Raw genomic sequence first — 22,505 nt, 5'->3', positions numbered from 1 at the left:
GAAAGGTTTTGCTCAAGCTTACCCAGTCAAGTAATGACAGCCACACCAACCTCCCACTGCCAGTCCAGGACTCCTTGTAGTACGTCATCATAAACTTAAAAAAAAAGAACAAGAATGGTTATTCAAACAACTTTTTTCAAAAGCGCCATTGCCTTCCCATTAACAAAGATTGAGTTATATCAGACTATTTTCCCCCAAATTTAAATTTCTTTTATAAGCTTTGCCACAGCCATTCTGGTAAGCAAAAGTTTTTTGTTTTTTGAGACAGAGCCTCACTCTGTTGCCCAGGCTGGAGTGCAGTGGCACAGTCTCGGCTCACTGCAACCTCCGCCTCCCAGGTTCAAGCGATTCTCCTGACTCAGCCTCCTGAGCAGCTGGGATTAGAGACATTCGCCACCACACCCAGGTAATTTTGGTGTTTTTTAGTAGAGATGGGGTTTCGCCATGTTGGCCAGGCTGTTCTCGAACTACCGACCTCAGGTGATCCACCCACCTTGGCCTGCCAAAGTGCTGGGATTACAGGTGTGAGCCACCGTGCCTGGCCAGCAAAAGTTTTAATTACACGGTTTTCTTCATTTCTTCAGGTCAGTCTAATAAACATTTTAGTAGACATTTATTAAGCACCAACTATGTGCTTAACACTGTGCTGGCAATACAAAGACAGTCCTTGCCTTCCAGAAAACTACCTTTTATCTGTACTAAAACTACATCAAAAGCCCTTTAGTGGGGCAAAAATGACAGCTTCCATGTTTTATTCTTAGAATGATTGCTGACGTAGATAGAGAATTCTAGTTTCCTTCTCTACCTCATCTTCATTCCATCTACCGGCAATTCATGCTAATCCACAGTTGTTCGCAGGGTTGACAGAGAAGGTGACTATAGCAGAATCAGGCTTGCTAATGGGTGTATTCTATCACTTGTGCTGTCACCTGTTACTGGTGTAATCCACATATACATCTGTGCTTCCCATTCACTTTGCAGGTATAGCCGAGACCATGTGGTGGAAGGGGAACCGTATGCTGGTTATGATAGACACAATGCAGAGGTAGCAGCCTTTCACTTGGACAGGTGCGTATGATCACAGCAGCTTATGTTCATTTTGTTTGCTTTCAAAAATCTTTCTTGGAGAGGACTCGTGGACTCCTTCAGAAGGATGCAACACTAATAAATAACTTGTTATCGATTTTAGATAGCTAATTGACTAGTTCCATTAAACTTGTATGAGTCTCATAATTTGGTTGGCACCAGGAATACTGAAGTATTTTACTTCCATGCTTCTTTAGGTCATTTCATTTCTGGCCTGCTCTGTTATCAGTGAAGATATTCTTGGTAAATAAACTTTGAACTTAAATCTCTGAATTGAACTGGTCATTAATTGGGTCTAGCCGTCCTGTTGTTTTGTTATGTATTTGTTTTAAGTAAGTAATGCTGACTTATTTCCATGTGCTGGAAACATGTAGCATGAAATATGAGTTTTATTATTCTTTATACAAACTATGCACAGCTTCAAAAACCAGAATAATTACAAAAGGAAAGGGCCAGGCGTAGTGGCTCATGCCTGTAATCCCAACACTTTGGGAGGCCAAGGTGGGCAGATTGCGTGAGCTCAGGAGTTCGAGACCAGCCTGGGCAACATGGTGAAACCCCGTCTCTACTAAAATACAAAAAATTAGCTGGGCGTGGTGACAGGCACCTGTAGTTCCAGCTTCTTGGGAGGCTGAGGCAGGAGAATCGCTTGAACCCAGGAGGCAGAGGTTGCAGTGAGCCGAGATCGTGCCACTGCACTCCAGCCTGGGCGACAGAGCGAGACTCTGTCTTTAAAAAAAAAAAAAAAAAAGGAAAGAAAATAGATGTGAATTATAAGTTTGTAAGTTAACTAGGAAAATTCTTTTTTTTTCTTTTTCAGCAGGTTACTAGTCAGGAACCTTGCAGCTGAACTGTCTGGTATCCCAGTTACTCTGCTGACCAGCTCTTTCATAAGGCCATATTGGCTGACTTTAAAAGAAATTGCTAACAATATTTGTTTTAAAAAATTAATTTATGACTGGATGCAGTGGCTCATACCTGTAATCCCAACACTTTAGGAGGCTGAGGTGGGTGAATCACTTGAGCCCAGGAGTTCAAGACCAGCCTGGACAACATGGAGAAGCCCCGTCTCTACTTAAAAAATACAAAAATTAGCTGAGTGTGGTGGCGTGTGCCTATAGTTCCAACTAGTGGGGAGGCTGAGGAGGGAGGATTGCCTGAGCTTGGGAGGTCGAGGCTGCAGTGAGCTGTGATCACACCACTGCACTCCAGCCTGAGCAACAGAGTGGGACCCTGTCTCAATAAAATAAAATAATAAATAAATTTTTTTTCTGAGACAGAGTCTCACTCTGTCCTCCAGACTGGAGTGCAGTAGCCTGATCTTGGCTTACTGCAACCTCGACGTCCTGGGTTCAAACAGTTATCCTGCCTCAGCCTACCGAGTAGCTGGGACTACAGGTACGCACCACCACACCCAGCTAATTTTTTGTATTTTTAGTAAACACGGGGTTTCACCATGTTGGCCAGGCTGGTCTGGAACTCCTGACTCGAGGTGATCCGCCCACCTCAGCCTCCCAAAGTGCTGGGATTACAGACGTGAGTCACCACGCCCAGCCTAAAAATGAATTTATAAGGAAACCAGAAAAAAAAAGGTGAAATGTTTGTCTTTTTCTGAATTAGGATTTTGTAAACATAAAAGCAATAACTTAAAAATCACAAATTCAATAGTCTTGACTAAATAAAATAATGAACTTATATAGCAAGAAACAAAATTTAAAAGCAAAAAACAAACGGAGAAAACACTTGAATCTAATGTAATCTGAGTATTAATAGCCTTAATATGTGTTTATACAAATATTAATGGTCTTAATATGTGTTTATACAAACATATGTATGTTAAAACTCTATTAGAAAATGGGTTAAGAGCATAAACATTGTCAATTGCTAATAAATATGTGGGGTGGGGGGAGGTTCATCCTCACCAGAAATTTTTAAAAATTCAGATGAGATACTGTTTTTACCCGTTGAAAATGGCAAAGCTTAAAAAAAAGATAATACTTTATTGGGAGGAATACATTGAGATTCATATGCTGCTTATGGCATTGTTAATTGTTTCAGTCTTTTTGTTAAGAACCCTAGCATTATATATCAAAATTAAGGATAAATATATCAACATTAAGGAATGTTCATATCCTTTGAACAAATAACTGCTTTTTTATACACATATCTAAGACATTTCTAGGAAGTACCCTAGAGAAAGAATACAAAATTCAAAGATATATATACAACAGTCTTAGCTGTAGCATTTTCAATAGTGGGAAAACTGGTTGTAACCTAAACGTCTATTGATACGGAAAAGCTTATATACGTGTGTACAATACCATGAATTTTTGCTGCCCCTTTTAAGACCTAGTGGTGGACAGTTGGATAAATCCTTCTCCTCACTTAATGGCACACTAGAATCAGGCTTTCCAAGACCTTATCTGTTTGCCTCTTTTCTTCATCCCCAACTCCCTTCTTCCTATCCTGTTTGTTGGAAACCAACAGGCATAAAGTTCCTCATTTCTGTACCAGTGTTTTGTATTGCCCAACACACTAAGTTTTGTTGATATATATGTAAAGTGATATTTCATTGTTATTTCATTGTTATTTTGTATTTCCCCATTACTGGCAAAGTTTATCTTTTCACAGCAGGACACCTATTTGTTATCTTAGAGTATTTGTGTACTTTTGATGTTAACTAACTATAATGTTTCAGTTTGTGACTTGTGCTTTGGGAGTCTTGTATTTAAAAGTCCTTCCCTACCTCAAAGTCTGAAAGATGTTCTCTTGCCAGTCCCCCTGTCACTTTTGTTATGTGCCACCGTAGCCAGCCTCAAGCGCCACAGTAACATTGCCCCTCAATGCTAAACTGGCTGCTGTTCTTGGGCTTGGCAATTTTCAATGGGAAGAAAAAATACTTCCCAATCTAGGCTGCGTTTGTAGTCCTAGGTACCAGGGAGGCTGAGGTGAGAGGATCACTTGAGCCCAGGAGTTCCAGGCTGCAGGGAGCTATGATCATGCCACTGCACTCCGGCCTGATCAACAGAGTGAGACTCAAAAACCAACCACCCAAACAAACAAACAAACAAACAAACAAAACACACACAAAAAACCCTTCCCAACCTTTTCCATTTGTGGATCCTGATACTTTTCTGCTTTGGGTTGCTGTTTCTTCGTTACAGTCAGATTTAACCACCTTCCCTTGCCTCTGGGGGTATCTCTGGATTTCTATGTTATTTTGACAAATCTGTTGATCTTGCCTTTGTGGCTTTTCTAAGACTGTGTTTAGGACAGAATCAGCAGCCCTAAACAATAGCCATTTGTAAAGGCTTTCTAATGACCGGGGAAAAGGTTCATGATACAATGATGAGTACAAAGCAAGATATAAAACTGCATACAATATAATCTCAATTGTATGTATATATGTAAGTGTGAGTGTGTGTTTATATACCCACACTTAAAGGGAAAGCATGCTTATATGCCAGAATGTCAGCACCTGTAATTATTTCTGGGTTGTGGAATCATAGGTGATTTTTATTTTCTTCATTGTAAATTTTCTGCGTGTTCCAAATTCTGCCCCTCCAACTTTTGTTCAGTTGGTGTATATTTTTTAGCCAGGAAATTTCATTTTTTTAAAATAAATTATTGTTTTCAACCTTTTAGATTATTAGAGATATCTTCAAATGTCTCTATATTTAATTTGCTCTGTGGGCTTAGCCTTTTAGATCAGTCTGCTTTTTTTTTTTTTTTTAACCAACGTGCTGTTTTATTTAAAGATTTGAACCCATATATGAGTTTGGGTCCCATTTTTTTTCTAATACTTTCCTAAAATCTATTTTTAATTTTTATTATGAAAAAATTTCTATCATACAAAAGTAGAAAGAATAATATAATGAGCCCATATACCCACTCTGTAGATTTAAAAAGTGTTCACATTTTATCAGATTTGTCTTATTCTTTTTGCTGAAATGTATATTAAAATAAATTATACACACCTTCACATTAAATTCCTAAATATATGTACCTCTAAAAAATTAGGTTTAGCTACTAGCTAAAACCCTTTACACATTTGACATGATGAACTGTAATTTTTAAGACTGTTACTTAAAAAACATCCCCTAAGATTTTTCTCTTCTGTTCTTCAATCTTCCAAACCAGGATTCTGGGTTTCCGCCGAGCCCCCTTGGTAGTTGGCAGATTTGTTAATCTTCGGACAGAGATCAAACCTGTCGCCACAGAGCAGCTGTTGAGCACCTTCCTAACTGTAGGTAAGAAGATTGTAGAGGACATTTATATAGGGGAATGATTAATAAGTTAAAATGGGGCATTGTTGAGCAAGCTGGCTCATGACTTTTAGGAATTGAAGAAATCAGTGGAATACAAAAGTAAATCAGACAACCAGCTCTCAGGTTATTTGGGAAAATGAATCTAAAGGAGATGGCAGGAAATTGAAATTTTCCTGTATACTCTGTGTTATCTGTGACATAGGGAGTGAGGTCATTTAGTGATGGTGAAAGCAGGTGATTATTTCCTTCTGCTTTCTCTTAGAGCTATTAGTAAGTCTCAAACTCAGAATTTGGCCTAAATTGGTTATTGTTTGTATATCATTGGCTCAGTTGTTTTTACATATATAATATGTTTCCTCGGGAACTGTCTCCCATCTCCTTAGAATTGAGGAAATCTTAAGGCAACTCTTTAGGAGGCTCAGAAATTATTTTGTAAGGTTGTATTTGGACCTGGAAGATCAACAGGCCTACTCCTTCTGCAAGGGTTAACCTATAACTCATTGTGCCTGGAACTGGCTATGTTGCCCCTGGCCTCTGTTTTCCATTATCTTAACTCTGAGGTAAGAGATCTGAGCTAAAATTCTCACTCCTGTTCTTGTGAGCAAGATGAGAATGGGAAGAATTCAAAAGTGCGGTGGTTTCTTGTTTCCACCTCTTCACCTTGACTCTTTTTCAGTGATACAGTGCTCTGCATTAGGGCATGACTGTTGAAACAGACATTGCAAGATGAACTTCACCTTGCTTTTTTTTGCTAGAGTGAGTGGATTTACATTTAAAATGAGGAAAAACTGAATATTTAAAGGACTTATGACAGATTCATCATTCAGAATTTCAACTTATAAGGCTTGGGCTATACTTTTCTTATAGATAACCAAAAGCATACAATGTTAGATATTGTATCAGATATTTGTTTCAGATATTTTCTAATCACCTTTGGTTGTTCAGTTTTATGCTTAGCAAGCATGAATTCCTGGTGGGTGCTGGGATTGAGGGAAAGAGTCCAAGAAGAATAAGCCAGGGTACCTGCTCTTCAAAGGCTCACAGACGGTTAACTCACACATTGTATGAAGTGTGGGTAAGGGAAAAGCAGAGGGTTTGTAGAGGAGGTTATTAACACTTGAACTGAGTATTGAAGAACCAGTATGAGTTACCAAGGCAGCAAAGAGGAAAGGGCATTGGCAAAATAATGGGAATATTAATGAGAACAAGGGCATAAAGACTGGAAAGTAATAGGTAGAGGGATTTGGCTGGAGGTAAAGTTCTTAATAATCGTCTGACCTTAGCATAACCTTGTTGTTATTGTTGTGTTTTTAGACTTTATTGTTTTTAGAGCAGCTTTAGGTTCACAGCAAAACTGAGAGGAAGGTACAGAGATTTCCCAAATAACCGCTGCCCGTCACATGCATAGTTTCCCCCATTATCAACATCTCACATCACAGTGGTACAGTTGTTACAATAGATGAGTCCACACTGACACATCATAATCACCCAGACTCCATAGTTTACATTCCCATTCACTCTTGGTGTTGCACATTCTGTGGGTTTGGACAAATATATAATGACATGTATACATCATTATAGTATCACACAGAGTATTTTCACTGATCTAAAAATCCTCTATGTTCCACCTATTCATCATTCTCCACCCCTCTCTCCAATCCCCTTGCAACCACTGATCTTTTTACTGTCTGCATAATTTTGCCTTTTCCAGAATGTTACATAGTTAAATCACAGTATATAGCTTTTTCAGAGTGGTTTCTTTCACTTAATAATACACATTTAAGATTCCTCCATGTCTTTTCATGCATGGCTTGATTTATCATTTCTTGTTATTGCTGGCTAATGTTCCATTGTCTGATGTACCACAGTTTATCCATTTACCTATTGAATGGCATCTTGGTTGCTTCCATGTTTGGGCAGTTGTGAATAAAGCTGCCATAAACATCTGTGTATAGCTTTTTGTATTGACATAAGTTTTCCGCTCTTTTGGGTAAATACCAAGGAGTGTGATTTCTGGATCATATAGTAAGAGTACATTTAGTAAGAAACTGCCAAATTGTCTTCCAAAGTGGCTGTACCATTTTGCCTTCCCACCAGCAAAGAGTGAGAGTTCCTGTTGCTCCTCATCCTTGGCAGCATTTGATGTTGTCATATTTTGGATTTTGACTATTCTAATCTAGTAGGTGTATCTCATTGTTTTAGTTTGCATCTCCCTGATGACATATAATGTACAGCATCTTTACATATGTTTTTCTGTCATCTGTATATCTTTGCTGAGGTGTCTGTTAAGGTCTTTGGCTCATATTTAAGTTAGGTTGGTTGTTTTCTTACTGTCAAGTTTTAGGAGTTCTTGGTATGGTATGGCTAAAAGTCCTTTGTTAGATGTGTCTTTTGAAAATATTTTCTCCAGCTGGACACGGTGGGTCATGCCTGTAATGCCAGCACTTTGGGAGGCCGAGGTGGGCAGATCACTTGAGGGCAGGAGTTCGAGACCAGCCTGGCCAATATGGTGAAACCCTGTCTCTACTAAAAACACGAAAATTAGCTGGGCATGGTGGCACACACCTGTAATCACAGCTACTTGGGAGACTGAGGCAGGAGAGTTGCTTGAACCCAGGAGACAGAGGTTGCAGTAAGCTGAGATCACGCCACTGTAACTCCAGCCTGGTCGACAGAGTGAGACTCCATCTCAAAAAAAAGAAAATATTTTCTTCAAATGTATAACTTGTTTCATTCTCTTGATGCAATTTTAAAAATGTATTATTAAGTAAGTTGGCATATAATACAAGAATAACTAAAATCTATGTAGCCCCGGCAACCTACCCAAGTATGTTCACACTGTTAACTTTATCTGATCCTTTTGACAATAGCATGCAATAAGTAGGTGAGGTGTTACCCACATTTTATACCTAAGAGTGGAGGCTTAGAAGTGTCTAATGACTTTCCCAAAGTCACAAAACTACTAATTGTTAGCCAGGATCCAAACTCAGATTTTAAGACTCTAAAATCTTTCATTAGCTTATAGTCTTTATTTATTCAGTACAACTTTATTTCACTTCTGTTTGACAGGTACTGAGCTAGGTGCTGAATATGCAAAACTGAATGACTTTCCTATCTTCAAGGATCTTTGTCTAGTGCGGGAGCCAGACATGTACAAAGGGGCTATGGACTGTTGGGGTGGGGGTGGGAATAGGGAGGTGGCCAAGAAGTTATGGCCAGGATGACAGTTAATTCATGAAGGTGATATTTTAACCAAGTCTTAAAGGGAAAATAGCAGTCTCTTAGGTAGATACGGTGGGAAAGAATATTTTAGGTTTGTATTTAACATTTTTTGTGCTATAGATACCTTCGGCAGTCTGGAAAAGCTTACAGATCCTTTCTAAAAATAAAGGTTTTAAATACATACATAAATTAAAATACATAGACTTATAAATTAAACCAATAATATTGAAGTATAATTTCAGTATCAAAAATTTTAAAAAGCAAATTTAGATACAGTAATATGTGCTTTGTTATTTAACACATTAAATAAGATCTATCAGATTAGTCACTAGTGTGATTTCAAACTATGATTATAAATAGTATTTTGAGGTTATCTGCAACAATGCTAGTATGATATGAAAAATCTGTGATTTCTTGTAGAGACAAAGTCACATGTAATACAGATATGACGGTTTGCTCCCTGCCATCATAATAGAAGGAAATGCTAATTTTTAGTAGAGGTTAGTGAAAATAAAGATGTAATTTTGTTCCCATCCAGCTTACAGACCCTATGAGTTGACCCTGTTCCAGGTAGAGGACAGAGCCTGGACAAGGGTGATGAGCAATGAGAGAAGAGCAACAAGCTCAGGAGACTGTGCTGTTTAGCTGAAGGAAAGGATGTGTGGGGGCTGGCCAGTGAGGAAGACAGCTGGTCAGGACAGTGTCACTGAAGGGCCTGTGTACCATGCTTAGGAGTAGAGACTTTCTCTTTAGGCACTAGAAAGCCATTAAAAGAGTTTGAATATGGAAAAATCAGATTTGAATTTCAAGAGCAAATTGTGGCAGCATTGTCAAGGGTGCATTGGGAAGGGGAGAATCAAGAGCTGAGAGCACTCTGGGAGTGTTGTGAATTCATATGTAATAAGAGAACTAAAGCAGGGACAGGGAATAGAAAGATTTAAGGGCTATTCAAGAGTTGGAATGGAAAGAATTTGGTGAACATTTGGGCTGGGAGAGCAATTGAGAGAGAAGAAAAAATTAAGAATGACTCCTAGGTTTCTGGATTGGATGACAAATGATTAGTGGAGCTGTTAACTATTTTAGGAATGTAGGGAGAGGAGCATATTTAGGGAGGTGGAGCAGAGAAAGATAATGAATTTAATTTTGGATATTTTGTTTCCCTGACAGGAACATCCAGGAGTAAGTGTAGACTAATCATTTAGGAGCTAAAGCCTACAGTTTAGGAGAAAAGGCTTGGCTGAAGCCATAGACTTTCTTGTCACAGTTGGTGGTTCACCCAAGGAGAGCATGGAGACAGAGTTGATCAGAAAACCAGTTTTTAAAAGTTTGGCAATCCAGGAAATAGAGGTTCAGAGCCTCAGTTCATGGTACTGAAACGGGGATATTGAACTCTGGAAAGGTAGATTGAACCATGTTATTAAAATAAGTAGCTGGCATCGATTGGTGTCTGACAATATGTCAGGCACTGTGCTAAGCATTGCCATGGATTGCCTCATTCACTCTTCACAACTCAGTGGTGGAGGAGGTACTATTGTTGTCTCCATTTTACAGAAGTTGCTTAGAGAGACTAAATTACATGCCCAGAGTCTTGCAATCTCATCATTAAACTAGTCTAAATGTTAACCCCAGGAACCTGACCTCAGACCCCACATTCTCCCTTCTAGTTATGAAGATTCTTATTTACCAAACTCAAGAGTTTGGATTTTATCCTATAGGAAACAGGTTTCCTATACCAGGCAGTATTTTGTTTGTTTTAGGGCTTTACATTTTTATTTGAATCAGTAATGGATTCACACAATTCAAAATTCAGGGAAATTCAGGCCAGGTGCGGTGGCTGACGCCTGTAACCCCGGTACTTTGGGAGGCTGAGGCAGGAGGATCACATGAGGCCAGGAGTTTGAGACCAGCCTGGCCAACATGATGAAATTTCGTCTCTACTAAAAATATAAAAATTAGCCGGCCGTGGTGGTGCACGTCTGTAATCCCAACTACTTGGGAGGCTGAGGCAGGAAAATCACTTGAACCCGGGAAGTGGAGGTTGCAGTGAGCTGAGATCATGCCACTGCACTCCAGCCTGGGAGACAGAGCAAGATTATGTCTCAAAAAAAAAAAATTCTGTGAAATTCAATGAAAAATTTTCTCGTCTGTCCAGTTCCTTCCCCTTTCTCCGAGTGGCAACCTTTAACTAGTAATTTCCTTATGTCTTTTTGTATGAAATATATATATATTTTTTTATTTATCTCTACCATTTTATACAACATATGGCACACTTTGCATACTTCTGCATCTTACTCTTTTTACTTAATAGATTCTAGAAATCTGTATCACATCAAAAGAGCTTCATTGTTTTGTTGTTTCACACTGCAAAGTGTTCCATTATTTGGGTCTACCATAATTCATATAACCAGAATTTTATTGGACTTAAATGTTGTTCCAATATTTTGTTTTTACAACCAGTGTTGCCCAGAATTACCTTGTATATATGTCAGGGGTCCCCAACCCCTGGGCTGCGGAATAGTACCAGTCTGTGGCGTGGTAGGAACTGGGTTGCACAGCATGAGGTGAGGGGTGAGCGAGCATTACCGCCTCAGCACCAGCTCCTTGTCAGATCAGTGGCAGCATTATATTCTCATAGGAGCACAAGCCCTATTGTGAACTGCACATGTGAAGGATCTAGGCTGCACGTTCCTTATGAGAATCTAATACCTGATGATCTGACATGGAGCAGTTTCATCCTGAAACCATTCCCACCCAGTCCCCAACCCCTGTCTGTGGAAAATTGTCTTCCACTAAACCAGTCCCCAGTGCCAAAATGGTTGGGGACCACCCATATATATTATTTCACACATGAGCAAGTATTTCTAGAAATGGGAGTGCTAGGTCAAAAGGCACATGCATTTTAAGTTTTGATAGGTGTGGCCACATTATCCTATATAGATGTTTAACCAGTTTTTATTCCCATAGAAATATATGAGAGTGACTCTTTCTGCTAGCTTCACCAACAATATGTTATTAAACTTTTGGTTTTGTGTATTTCATATGAAGCATCTTTTTGTTTGAGAGCTATTTGTATTTTCTGTTAACTGTCTTTGCATATCCTTTGCTCATTTTCTGCTGTGTCATTGGTCTTACTGACGTATAGGAGTTCATCCCTAGGGCAGATAGTCTTTTGTGACATGAGATGTAAATACTCTTTCTCAAAATTTTTTTTTTTTTTTTGTTTTTTTGAGATGGAGTTTTGCTGTGTCACCCAGGCTGGAGTGCAGTGGCGCAATCTCGGCTCACTGCAACCTTTGCCTCTCAGGTTCCAGTGATCCTCTCGCCTCAGCCTTCCGAGTATTTGGAATTACAGGTGCACATCACTACTCCCAACTAATTTTGTATTTTTAGTAGAGACAGGGTTTTGCCATGTTGGCCAGGCTGGTCTCAAACTCCTGACCTCAAGTGATCAGGAGTTCACTTATTATGATAGTTGCCAAATGGTGATTTTTTTTTTGAAATGCTCTCTCTCAGCAGTATCACCAAGTGATGATTTTTGTATTTTTATTTTTTTGAGACAGAGTCTCACCCTGTCACCCAGGCTGGAGTGCAGTGGCACGATGATGGCCCACAGCAGCCTAATCTCCTGGTCTCAAGCAATCCTCCTACCTCAGCCTCCTGAGTAGCTTGGACTACAGGCATGAGTCACCATGCCTGGCTAATGTTTTTACTTTTATTTTTGGAGACAAGGTTTCATTGTGTTGTCCAGGCTGGTCTCGAATTCCTGGGCTCAAGTGATCCTTCTCCCTTGGCCTCCCAAAGTGCTGGGATTACAGATGTGAGCCACAGTTCCTGGCCATCAAATGATGATTTTTTTCATTCTATCGTTCCTTCTAGACCTATTAGTTGTCATTCTGTTGAAGGGTAGAACTCCCCTGCCTCCACACATTCATGTGCTTATTTATATCACCATGAACTCACTATGAGCTACAATTTATGACCATTATAATTATTTGGATGCTTAAACTGTTCCACATTTGGCCAGTGGGAACCTCTACAAACTAGTTCCTGTGTCATTTTGGAATGGTCCCATCATTCTCCAAGCACTTTCTTGCAACTGGCATAACACTGTGGTCCAGGATCATTAAAAGGAACCCTAGTTCCTTTTTTTTTTTGAGATGGAGTTTTGCTCTGTCTCCCAGGCTAGAGTGCAGTGGCGCAATCTCGGCTTATTGCAACCTTTGCCTCTCAGGTTCCAGTGATCCTCCTGCCTCAGCCTTCCAAGTAGTTGGAATTACAGGTGCACACCACTACTCCTTAGTTCCTTTTAATGTGGTACTAAAATGGTATTTAGGAACTACCCTGTGGGCGCTAGGTGTGCTCATTACTTCCTGGGTCTCATTGTTTCCATGTTCTCTTGAAGGACAGAGGTGGGAAATATATGTATATGTGCACATATATATATGTATATGTGCACATATATATATGTATATGTGCGCATACATACACACAAGATACATCTGTATCTTTTTCTGTATCTGTGTGTATTAAAACCATCAATTCAGGCCTGGCGCAGTGGCTCACACCTGTAATCCCAGCACTCTGGGAGGCTGAGGTGGGTGGATCATGAGGTCAGGAGTTCTGAGACCAGCCTGTCCAATATGGTGAAACCCCATCTCTAATAAAAATACAAAAACTAGCTGGCATGGTGGTGGGCGCCTGTAGTCCCAGCTACTCGGGAGGCTGAGGCAGGAGAATTGCTTGAACCCGGGAGGCGGAGGTTTCAGTGAGCCAAGATCATGCCACTGCATTCTAGCCTGGGCAACAGAGCGAGACTCCATCTCAATAAAAGAAAAACAAAAAACAAACAAAAAAAAACACCCATCAATTCAAACTAGTATTTCCAATTCTAATTCACCACTGCAGGATTTATCCTGGCTTTCTCTCTTTCTGTATGTTTAACTCTCTTCTCCACTGGTGAGAAGCCTGGTTACTGTTACACTCAGTCTGTCTACTTATTTGCTCAACTTCCCCCCTTCCTCTATACCTACCCCTCTATGTAACCAAACTCTTGGCCACACTTGGCCTAGTACATGACCTCTTTTGCCCTCCCCTGGGCACTCTGGCCAAGATCTCAGCCCTAATGAAGAAGAGGAGGATGTTACTTTCCTTTAATTAAAGTGAGTTCAGGCCGGGCGTGGTAGCTCACACCTGTAATCCCAGCACTTTGGGAGGCTGAGGTAGGCGGATCACCTGAGGTCAGGAGTTTGAGACCAGCCTGACCAAATGGTGAAACCCTGTCTCACAAATACAAAAATTAGCCAAGCATGGTGGCATGTGCCTGTAATCCTAGCTACTCAGGAGGCTGAGACGGAAGAATTGCTTGAACCTGGGAGGCGGAGGTTGCAGTGAGCCAAGATCTTGCCACTGCACTCTAGCCTGGGCGACAGAGCAAGACTCAGTCTCAAATAAAAATAAAATAGTGAGTTTAGAGGCCAGACATGGTGGCTCATGCCTATAATCCCAGCATTTTGAGAGGCTGAAGTAAGAAGATCACTTGAGTCCAGGAGTTTGAGCCCAGCCAGGCCAACATGGCAAAACCCCATCTCTACCAGGAAAATACAAAAATTAGCTGGGCATGGAGGCATATACCTATAGTTCCAGCTACTCAGGAGGCTGAGATGGAAGGATGGCTTGAGCCCCAGAGGCAGAGGTTGCAGTGAGCTGAGATCACGCCACTGCACTCCAGCTTGGATGACAAAGCCAGACCCTGTCTCAAAACAACAACAACAACAAAAACAAAACAAACAAAAAGTGAATTTGAAGGATACTGGTGATGGTAGTTGACACCAGAGAGTGAGACTGGGTAGAAAGGACACAGGAGGCAAGGGCAACTTACTTTTGGGTGTATATCCTTTTGTACTTTTTAAATTTTTTTTACACCGTGTGCTTTTTTATTACCTATACAGGAAAATAAATGTTTGAAATATAGTAAACTCAGGGTCTTTGTTTTCACCATGCTTATTTACTTAGCTACTCTGTTCTATATTATTTGGGAGAGAATTTGGAGTCTTCGTTATTTCCTTAAGTGTATTTGGCTCCTTTCTGTCCTGTAGGAAACAATACTTGTTTTTATGGGAAGTGCTATTACTGCCGAGAAACAGAACCAGCTTGTGCTGATGGAGACATAATGGAGGGATCTGTCACACTTTGGCTTCCAGATGTGTGGCCTCTGCAGAAGCACCGTCACCCATGGGGCAGGACTTACCGAGAAGGCAAATTGGCCAGGTAAATGCTCCTATGAGCCATTACTTAATTCTCCCCTGTGCCTAGCCAGGTGCCAACTCTGTAAAGGAGCCAGCAGTTCTGTCCAAGAGTGAAAAGAACTGTGGAGTCAGGGGCAAACCGGTAGGTAGGAACTCTGTCTTCTCTTTGTGTGTAACAGTGCCAGGTACAGTGTTGTCACTCAGTGCTGTGATGCTGCTTGTCTCCAGGTGGGAGTATGATGAGAGCTACTGTGATGCTGTGAAGAAAACGTCCCCTTATGACTCTGGCCCGCGCCTCTTGGACATCATTGACACAGCTGTCTTTGATTACCTGATTGGCAATGCTGACCGCCATCACTATGAGAGCTTTCAAGATGATGAAGGCGCTAGTATGCTCATCCTTCTTGATAATGCCAAAAGGTGAGACCAGCAGGACTGTCCTTGTCAGGGAGGGGTTTCTGTATATGAAAGAAGGGCATTTTCCAGAGCATCCTGGAGAATATCCAGAATGCAATGGATAGGCAACATCCTTCTTTTTTCCACTTGGAGTCTTTGCTATTGGTACCTGTCCTTCTCTCCACTCTCAGGGATCTCAGTACTTCAAAAAATGGAAAAGTGGTTCTTCCAAGGAGTCTAAGACTCTATGAGCCTCTTCTCAGACAACTGGAAAACCAGGGTCATTCATTTGTTACTACCTACATCGTTCTTTCTTGGCTATGATATTTGGTGTTTAGAAGCTTGAGAAATAGAGATGTAATAGAGTGTGGAATTTGTCATTAAATTTATTCTATCCAAAGGTTCCTGCAATTAAAAAATTAATTTATTTGATAGGATGTTTTGCTATTTTTATGTTTGTCTAGGTCCATACTTTTGCTGTCATGGGAAGAAGAGCTGTGGCCTAGTGTGGATTTTATATATAACAACAAGTTACTTTTATCTTGAATAAAAAAAGTTTATTCATTTTGAATAAATAGAATGTCCTTATTTTTTTAGGCCTGAGCTATTTGGAGAGCACATTGTATGTCCATTTCATATTCTGCATTCTCTGTGGTGGCCAGTTTAGTGCCACACTTTTTTTTTTTAAGTTTTTTTGAGACGGAGTTCTGCTCTGTTGCCCAGGCTGGAGTGCAGTGGCACAATCTCAGCTCACTGCAACTTCTGTCTCCTGGGTTCAAGCGATTCTCCACCCTCAGCCTCCTGAGTAGCTGGGACTACAGGCACTCGCTAATTTTGTATTTTTAGTAGAGACAGGGTTTCGCCATTTTGGCCAGGCTGGTCTTGAACTCCTGACCTCAAGTGCTCTGCCCGCCTCGACCTGTCAAAGTGCTGGGATTACAGGTGTAGTGCCACACTTTTAGTTGCATTTAATAAATATTTACTAAATAGAACGCTTCCTTGGAGTACAGAATTTTCCAGGCCCTAGGTCACTACTGTTAACATTGGTTGTTGGAAATAAGCTAAGACATGGCTCCTCAGCAAAGAGTGCTTGGGCAGCATTTGCTAATGATGCCACCATCTTATACTGAACACCAGGCGCCTCATGCTTTGTGAAAGATGGTGATGGCCACAGAAAATGAAAAACCAGCAAACACTGCCTCTCCCTCTACCCCATTACAGCAAAGCACATAGCACTCATCCTGTGATACACATGATACTTGATATTTGGTGTATATCAAAATAGTTGCTTTGTCCACTCGGGCCGCTATAACCAAATCCCTTAGACTGGGTAATTCATAAGCATCAGGAATGTATTGCTTACAGTTTTGGAGGCTGGGAACTCTAAGATGAAGGTGCCAGCAGATTCAGTGTCTGGTGAGGGCCTGTTCCTCAGATGGTGCCTTCTATGTGTCCTCATATGGCAGAAGAGGTAAACACGCTCCCTCTGGCCTCATTTATAAGGGCACTAATCCCGTTCATGTGGGCTCTTCCCTTGGAACTTAATCATCTCCCAAAGGCCCTACTTCTTAATACTGTTGGACTGTTGTACCAGGGATTACGAATTTGAGGGGGACACAAACATTCAGACCATAGCAGTTGCCTTTGCCTTGAATTACTGGAGGACCTACTCTGTACTAAGGGCTACCAGACTCTAGCTATTAAGGTGAGCCTCTGGAAAGATTGAAAGGTTGACAGTTTTCCAGAATCAGTTCTCCTTTTCTAACTCTGAATTGCTGCTAAGGTAATTTTTGCATCTGCTGTGAATCAGTTTCCTCAGCCTGTGTGAACAGTTTTTCCAATTTGAATCTGTACATATACTTACTTGTAGGGAATAGGATATTGCTAATTTGGGAGTAGAATAAGTGTGACTTCTTTTTACAAGTAATGGTCATCTGCTTGTTTGTGGGAATCTAATATAAATGGCTTTTATTTCTCTCTGGTCCTTAAAACCTTTGCAGGCTTAGGGGTCTTCAAGTTCTCCCTTTGGTCTGTGAACTCCGCACTGTGTTTACCATAGTTATGCTCCAGCACCTTGTGATATCTTGGCAGGAAAATGTCCCTTGTAAATGAGTATATTTGTTGTCAGATATTTTAGTACAGGCTGTTAGGGATCCTGTGTCTAATTGGTCATGCCCCGCTTGTTTTCAATTTAAGTGATTTGAGCTGCTGGAGCGTGAAATTATCTAGGATCACATTTGAGTTTCATATAGAATTTGCTATTGCTTTGATGCTAAGAAGAGAACAGTACTTCCACCTAATTCACTAAGTTTTAATTTAATTTTCAGCTTTGGGAACCCCTCGCTGGATGAAAGAAGCATTCTTGCCCCTCTCTATCAGTGTTGCATGTAAGTTATGCACAGCAAATACATGTGCCTGCATTGCCTTCTTTTCCAGGCTCAGGTAACAGTACATCCATTTTCTTGGCCCTCAAACTTTCTGATACCTGAGCAGTGCTTTTCATACTTTTCCAACCTAGAACCTCTGGACATCCTGAAATGGGATATCAGGGAAAGGTGAAGGCAGATAACCCAAAGCTCAGAATTCATCTCAAATTTTGTATGAATAGAAGATTGTATGTATACAGTAATACATGTTTGGTTTAATAGCAGAATATAATCACCCACACTCCCCACCCCACTGCCAAAAAAAAAAAAAGGAGTAAGATCTGTATGCCTGGTTACTACACCTGGTTACCTTGTGGTTTTAAGTCCTCTCACTCACCCATCACATACCACCTGGGGTTTACATATTTCAGTTTGAAATTGTCTAAACCAAAAGTAACTTTTTCCATAAATAATAATTTATTTTGGCCAGGCACAGTGGGTCACTCCTGTAATCCCAGCAATTTGGGAGGCCAAGGTGGGTGGATCACCTGAGGTCAGGAGTTCGAGACCAGCCTGGCCAACATGGCGAAACCCCGTCTCTATTAATAATACAAAAATGAGCCGGGCATGGTGGCAGGCACCAGTATTCCAGCTACTTAGGAGGTTGAGACAGGAGAATTGCTTGAACCTGGAAGGCGGAGGTTGCAGTGAGCCGAGATTGTGCCATTGCACTCCATTCTGGGTGACAGAGTGAGACTCTGTCTCAAAAAAAATAAAAAATAAAAAATAATTGGTTTTTTTAAAAAAACTCTATATTAGAGAACAGAGAAATTGAAAAATGAGTCAAGAAAATGAGATAAAGTCTAAGCTCTAAGAAGCTTCTTTTCATCATTCCTGAAATAATTTTATTTTACTATTTTATTTTTTATTTTATTATTTTTTTGAGACAGGGTCTGCATCTGTCACCCAGGTAGGAGTGTGGTGGTGCGATCTCAGCTCACCGCAATCTCTGCCTCTCGGGTTTAAGCAATTCTTGTGCCTCAGCCTCCCGAGTAGCTGGGACTACAGGCACCTGCCACCAAACCCAGCTAATTTTTGTATTTGCAGTAGAGACGGGTTTCACTATGTTGGCCAGGCTGGTGTCGAACTATTGACTTCAAGTGATCCGCCTGCCTCAGCCTCCCAAAGTGCTAGGATTACAGGCGTGAGCCACCGCGCCCGACCATCCTGGTGTAATTTTAGAGCACGCACATCAAGAATTAGCTGGGATCCACCTTGCTTGGCTACACAGAAAAACAAGTTCAAGAGCACCATTTAATACTGGTCAGCTCCCAGCAACATCATATCACATAAGACTGCCATAGCAACTGGTCTCTTTATCTTCTTTCTTTTTTTAAATGACCACAAAATTCTGTAGAAAGTAACAGTTTACCCAGGCAGTCCTTCATTGTCTTTATTAATGATAGGAAGCAGTGATATATACAATCAAGAATTGTGTGTTTGTCTTTGAAGATGTTTTTGTGGTAGTAGTTTTATCAGTCTGGTTCAATCAGGAGATAGCAAAGACATAGTGTGTTAAACAGAGGTGTTTAATATAAAGAATTTTTTTTTTTTTGGAGATGGAGTCTTGCTCTGTCACCCAGGCTAGAGTACAGTGGCGTGATCTCGGCTCACTGCAGCCTCCACCTCCCATGTTCAAGCAATTCTCCTGCGTCAGCCTCCCAAGTAGTTGGGATTACAGGCGCCCCTCACCGCATCTGGTTAATTTTTGTATTTTTAGTAGAGACGGGGTTTCACCATATTGGCCAGGCTGGTCTAGAACTCCTGACCTTGTGATCTGCCTGCCTCGGCCTCCCAAACTACTGGCATTACAGGCGTGAGCCACTGCGCCTGACCCAATATAAAGAATTATTAAATTCCAATAGCAGGAGTGACTATAAAAGGGCTGAGGGAGAGTACCCAAGGAAGGACAAACTTGGAAGGGGATCCCCTCCCAATGACTGGAGTTTGGACTTCAGTGGAGAAGGTTTAGCTCAGCCCACCAGATAGCAGAGAAGTTTGCTAGTTTGCAGGTGCTGAGCAAGCCAGAAGCAACTCTCCAGAGTGCAGGCGGGGTGTACATTCAAGCCACAGCTGGTGTCATGACATGCAGAAGGAGAGAGAGAATCCAGTAGAAACCTTCTGTGCTGCAAGTGAGGCACACACGTGGGCCTTCAGAGGGAATTGGGGCCAGGGTGAGCAGATGGCCTTCAAAGCTCTGGTTTCCATGTTGAGAGGGCCTCGGGAGAGTTATCCCCAGGCCAGGCTAAGGCTTCAGGTCACCAAGGACCCACACCTTCTGGGAGTGTGGCTAGACAGGTCTTCAGTGGATGACCTCTCTGCCTCCCCAACACCACCATTGACCCACAGAAGCATTTGGAGAGCCCCTTCACCCTGCAGTGTCCCCCTAGCGCCCTCTAGTGAGAATGCTTTAGGGGAAAGATGCTTAAAGGAATCCCATCCGTCGTAGCAGAGCACATTTTGTTTTTGTTTTTGTTTTGTTTTGTTTTTTGAGATGGAGTCTCGCTCTGTCGCCCAGGCTGGAGTGTAGTGGCACGATCTCGGCTCACTGCAACCGCTGTCTCCCGGGTTCAGGCGATTCTCCTGCCTCAGCCTTCTGAATAGCTGGGATTACAGGCACCCGCCACCACGCCCAGCTAATTTTTTGTATTTTTAGTAGAGATAGGGTTTCAACATGTTGGTGGGGCTGGTCTCGAACTCCTGACCTCAGGTGATCCGTCCGCCTTGGCCTCCCAAAGTGCTGGGATTACAGGCATGAGCCACCGTGCCTGGCCAGCAGAGCATATTTTGAAGAGTGAATTTGGATCTGAGAGGAAGTAACATAATAACTTAGTCTCACAGAGGAAGCTCTGATGCTCTGGGCATTTGTAATATATTTAAGAATAAAAATAACTGTACTCCGTCTGTGCCTGTTTGTCCCTTCCATGCATGCTTTATGCAGCAGTCTTTCTTACCTTTTAAATTGCTGCACAACAGGCTGCCTTTTACAGAATCAGACATTTCTGCATACCTAGTAATTCCTCCTTTACCCACAGAGAGCTAAGAACTTTTCTTCTCAGATTTTAAATAAAAGATATGCTATAGTTGGTGTCTTAGTTCGTTTTGTGCTGCTGTAACAGGATACCACAGACTGGGTAATTTATTTTATTTTATTTTATCTTATTTTGAGATGGAGTCTCGCTCTGTTGCCCAGGCTGGAGTGCAGTGGCGCGATCTTGGCTCACTGCAACCTCCGCCTCCCAGGTTCAAGTGATTCTCATGTCTCAGCCTCCCAAGTAGCTGGGATTACAGGCATGTACCACCATGCCCGGGTAATTTTTGTATTTTTAGGAGAGATGGGGTTTCACCATGTTGCCTAGGCTGGTCTCGAACTCCTGACTTCAAGTGATCTGCCCCCTTGGGCCTCCCAGAGTGCTGGGATTACAGGCATGAGCCACCATACCTGGCCAGACTGTGTAATTTATAATGAACAGAAATTTATTGGTTCACAGTTCTGGAGGCTAGAACGTTAAATATCAAGGTGCCAGCATCTGACAAGGGACTTATTGCTGTGTCATCATGTCACATGGCAGAAGGCAAAAGGGCAAAGAGAGAGGGCAACAAGGGGCTGAACTCGCCTTTTTTTTTTTTTTTTTTTTTTTTTGAGATGGAGTCTTGCTCTTTTGCCCAGGCTGGAGTGCAGTGGCACAATCTTGGCTCACTGCAACCTCCACCTCCCGGGTTCAAGTGATTCTCGTGCCTCAGCCTCCCAAGTAGCTGGGATTACAGGCACCTGCCACCACACCCAGCTAATTTTTGTATTTTTAGTAGAGACGGGGTTTTACCATGTTGGCCAGCCTGGTCTTGAACTCCCAACCTGAGGGCCCACCTCGGCCTCCCAAAGTGTTGGGATTACAGGTGTGAGCCACCGCTCCTGGCCTTGAACTTGCCTTTTAATAACAGCATTAGTTCCACCCATGAGGGCAGAGCACTCATGGCCTAACGACCTCTTAAAAGACTCTACCTTGATACTGTTACAATGGCAATTTCAACATGTATTTTGGAGGGGACAGACATTCAAACGGTAACAGTTGGTGAAATAAGGCAGATAGGTATCCTTAAAATAATTTTTTCCGCCAGGCGCGGTGGCTCACGCCTGTAATCCCAGCACTTTGGGAGGCCGAGGCGGGCGGATCACGAGGTCAGGAGATCGAGACCATCCTGGTTAACACGGTGAAACCCCGTCTCTACTAAAAAATACAAAAAAATTAGCCGGGCGTGGTGGCAGGTGCCTGTAGTCCCAGCTACTCAGGAGGCTGAGGCAGGAGAATGGCGTGAACCCGGGAGGCAGAGCTTGCAGTGAGCCGAGATCTCACCACTACACTCCAGCCTGGGCGACAGAGCAAGACTCTGTCTCAAAAAAATAATAATAATAATAATTTTTTCCCAGTAGAAATTGTTTTAGACTTCAGAAACACATGAGGAAGAAGGAAGTTTATAGTACCTATTAACGTCTAAGGATTAACGTCTAAGGATCCTCTTGTTAACACTGTAGTGTACTTCATTCCAATCCATGTATGTGTATTTTGTTTTCCTACAGATTTGAAGTGAAACAGGTTTTTCCTCCAACCTTTTCCCCCCACCCAGCATCATATCATAGGCATTTTCCCATTCCACTAAATTTTCAAAATTGTTTTTAACAGCTGCATGGTACTCCTTTCAATGGATGAACCATAATTTAACTATTTCCCAGTCGTTGGACATTCAGATTGTTCAACATTTTTCCTGTTATAAACAGCACTGCAGTGAACATGTGTGTAAATCTCTGTATATATCTCTGATTAGTTACACAGAAACAATATCAAAACATGGTAATGTGGCTT

General features: G+C 41.6%; 1 protein-coding gene across 5 annotated transcripts in view; it reads left to right on the top strand.

Annotated features, from left to right (window-relative positions):
* Window positions 1–22,505, top strand: part of FAM20B (FAM20B glycosaminoglycan xylosylkinase) — a 52,499-nt gene that overhangs the window by 25,205 nt on the left and 4,789 nt on the right. For all 5 annotated transcript variants that reach the window (XM_063810899.1, XM_063810920.1, XM_024350289.2 and 2 more), the window contains 5 exons: window positions 982–1,068; window positions 5,227–5,336; window positions 14,672–14,843; window positions 15,050–15,241; window positions 17,545–17,604. In XM_063810899.1, the coding sequence (XP_063666969.1) occupies window positions 982–1,068; window positions 5,227–5,336; window positions 14,672–14,843; window positions 15,050–15,241; window positions 17,545–17,604 (621 nt within the window). The remainder of the gene's footprint in view (window positions 1–981; window positions 1,069–5,226; window positions 5,337–14,671; window positions 14,844–15,049; window positions 15,242–17,544; window positions 17,605–22,505) is intronic.

The sequence above is a fragment of the Pan troglodytes genome, chromosome 1 (assembly GCF_028858775.2).
Source record: "Pan troglodytes isolate AG18354 chromosome 1, NHGRI_mPanTro3-v2.0_pri, whole genome shotgun sequence".
NCBI classification, from domain to species: domain Eukaryota; kingdom Metazoa; phylum Chordata; class Mammalia; order Primates; family Hominidae; genus Pan; species Pan troglodytes.
The sequence above is the reverse complement of the archived record's forward strand: the minus strand, read 5'-3'. Positions and strand labels throughout refer to the sequence as shown.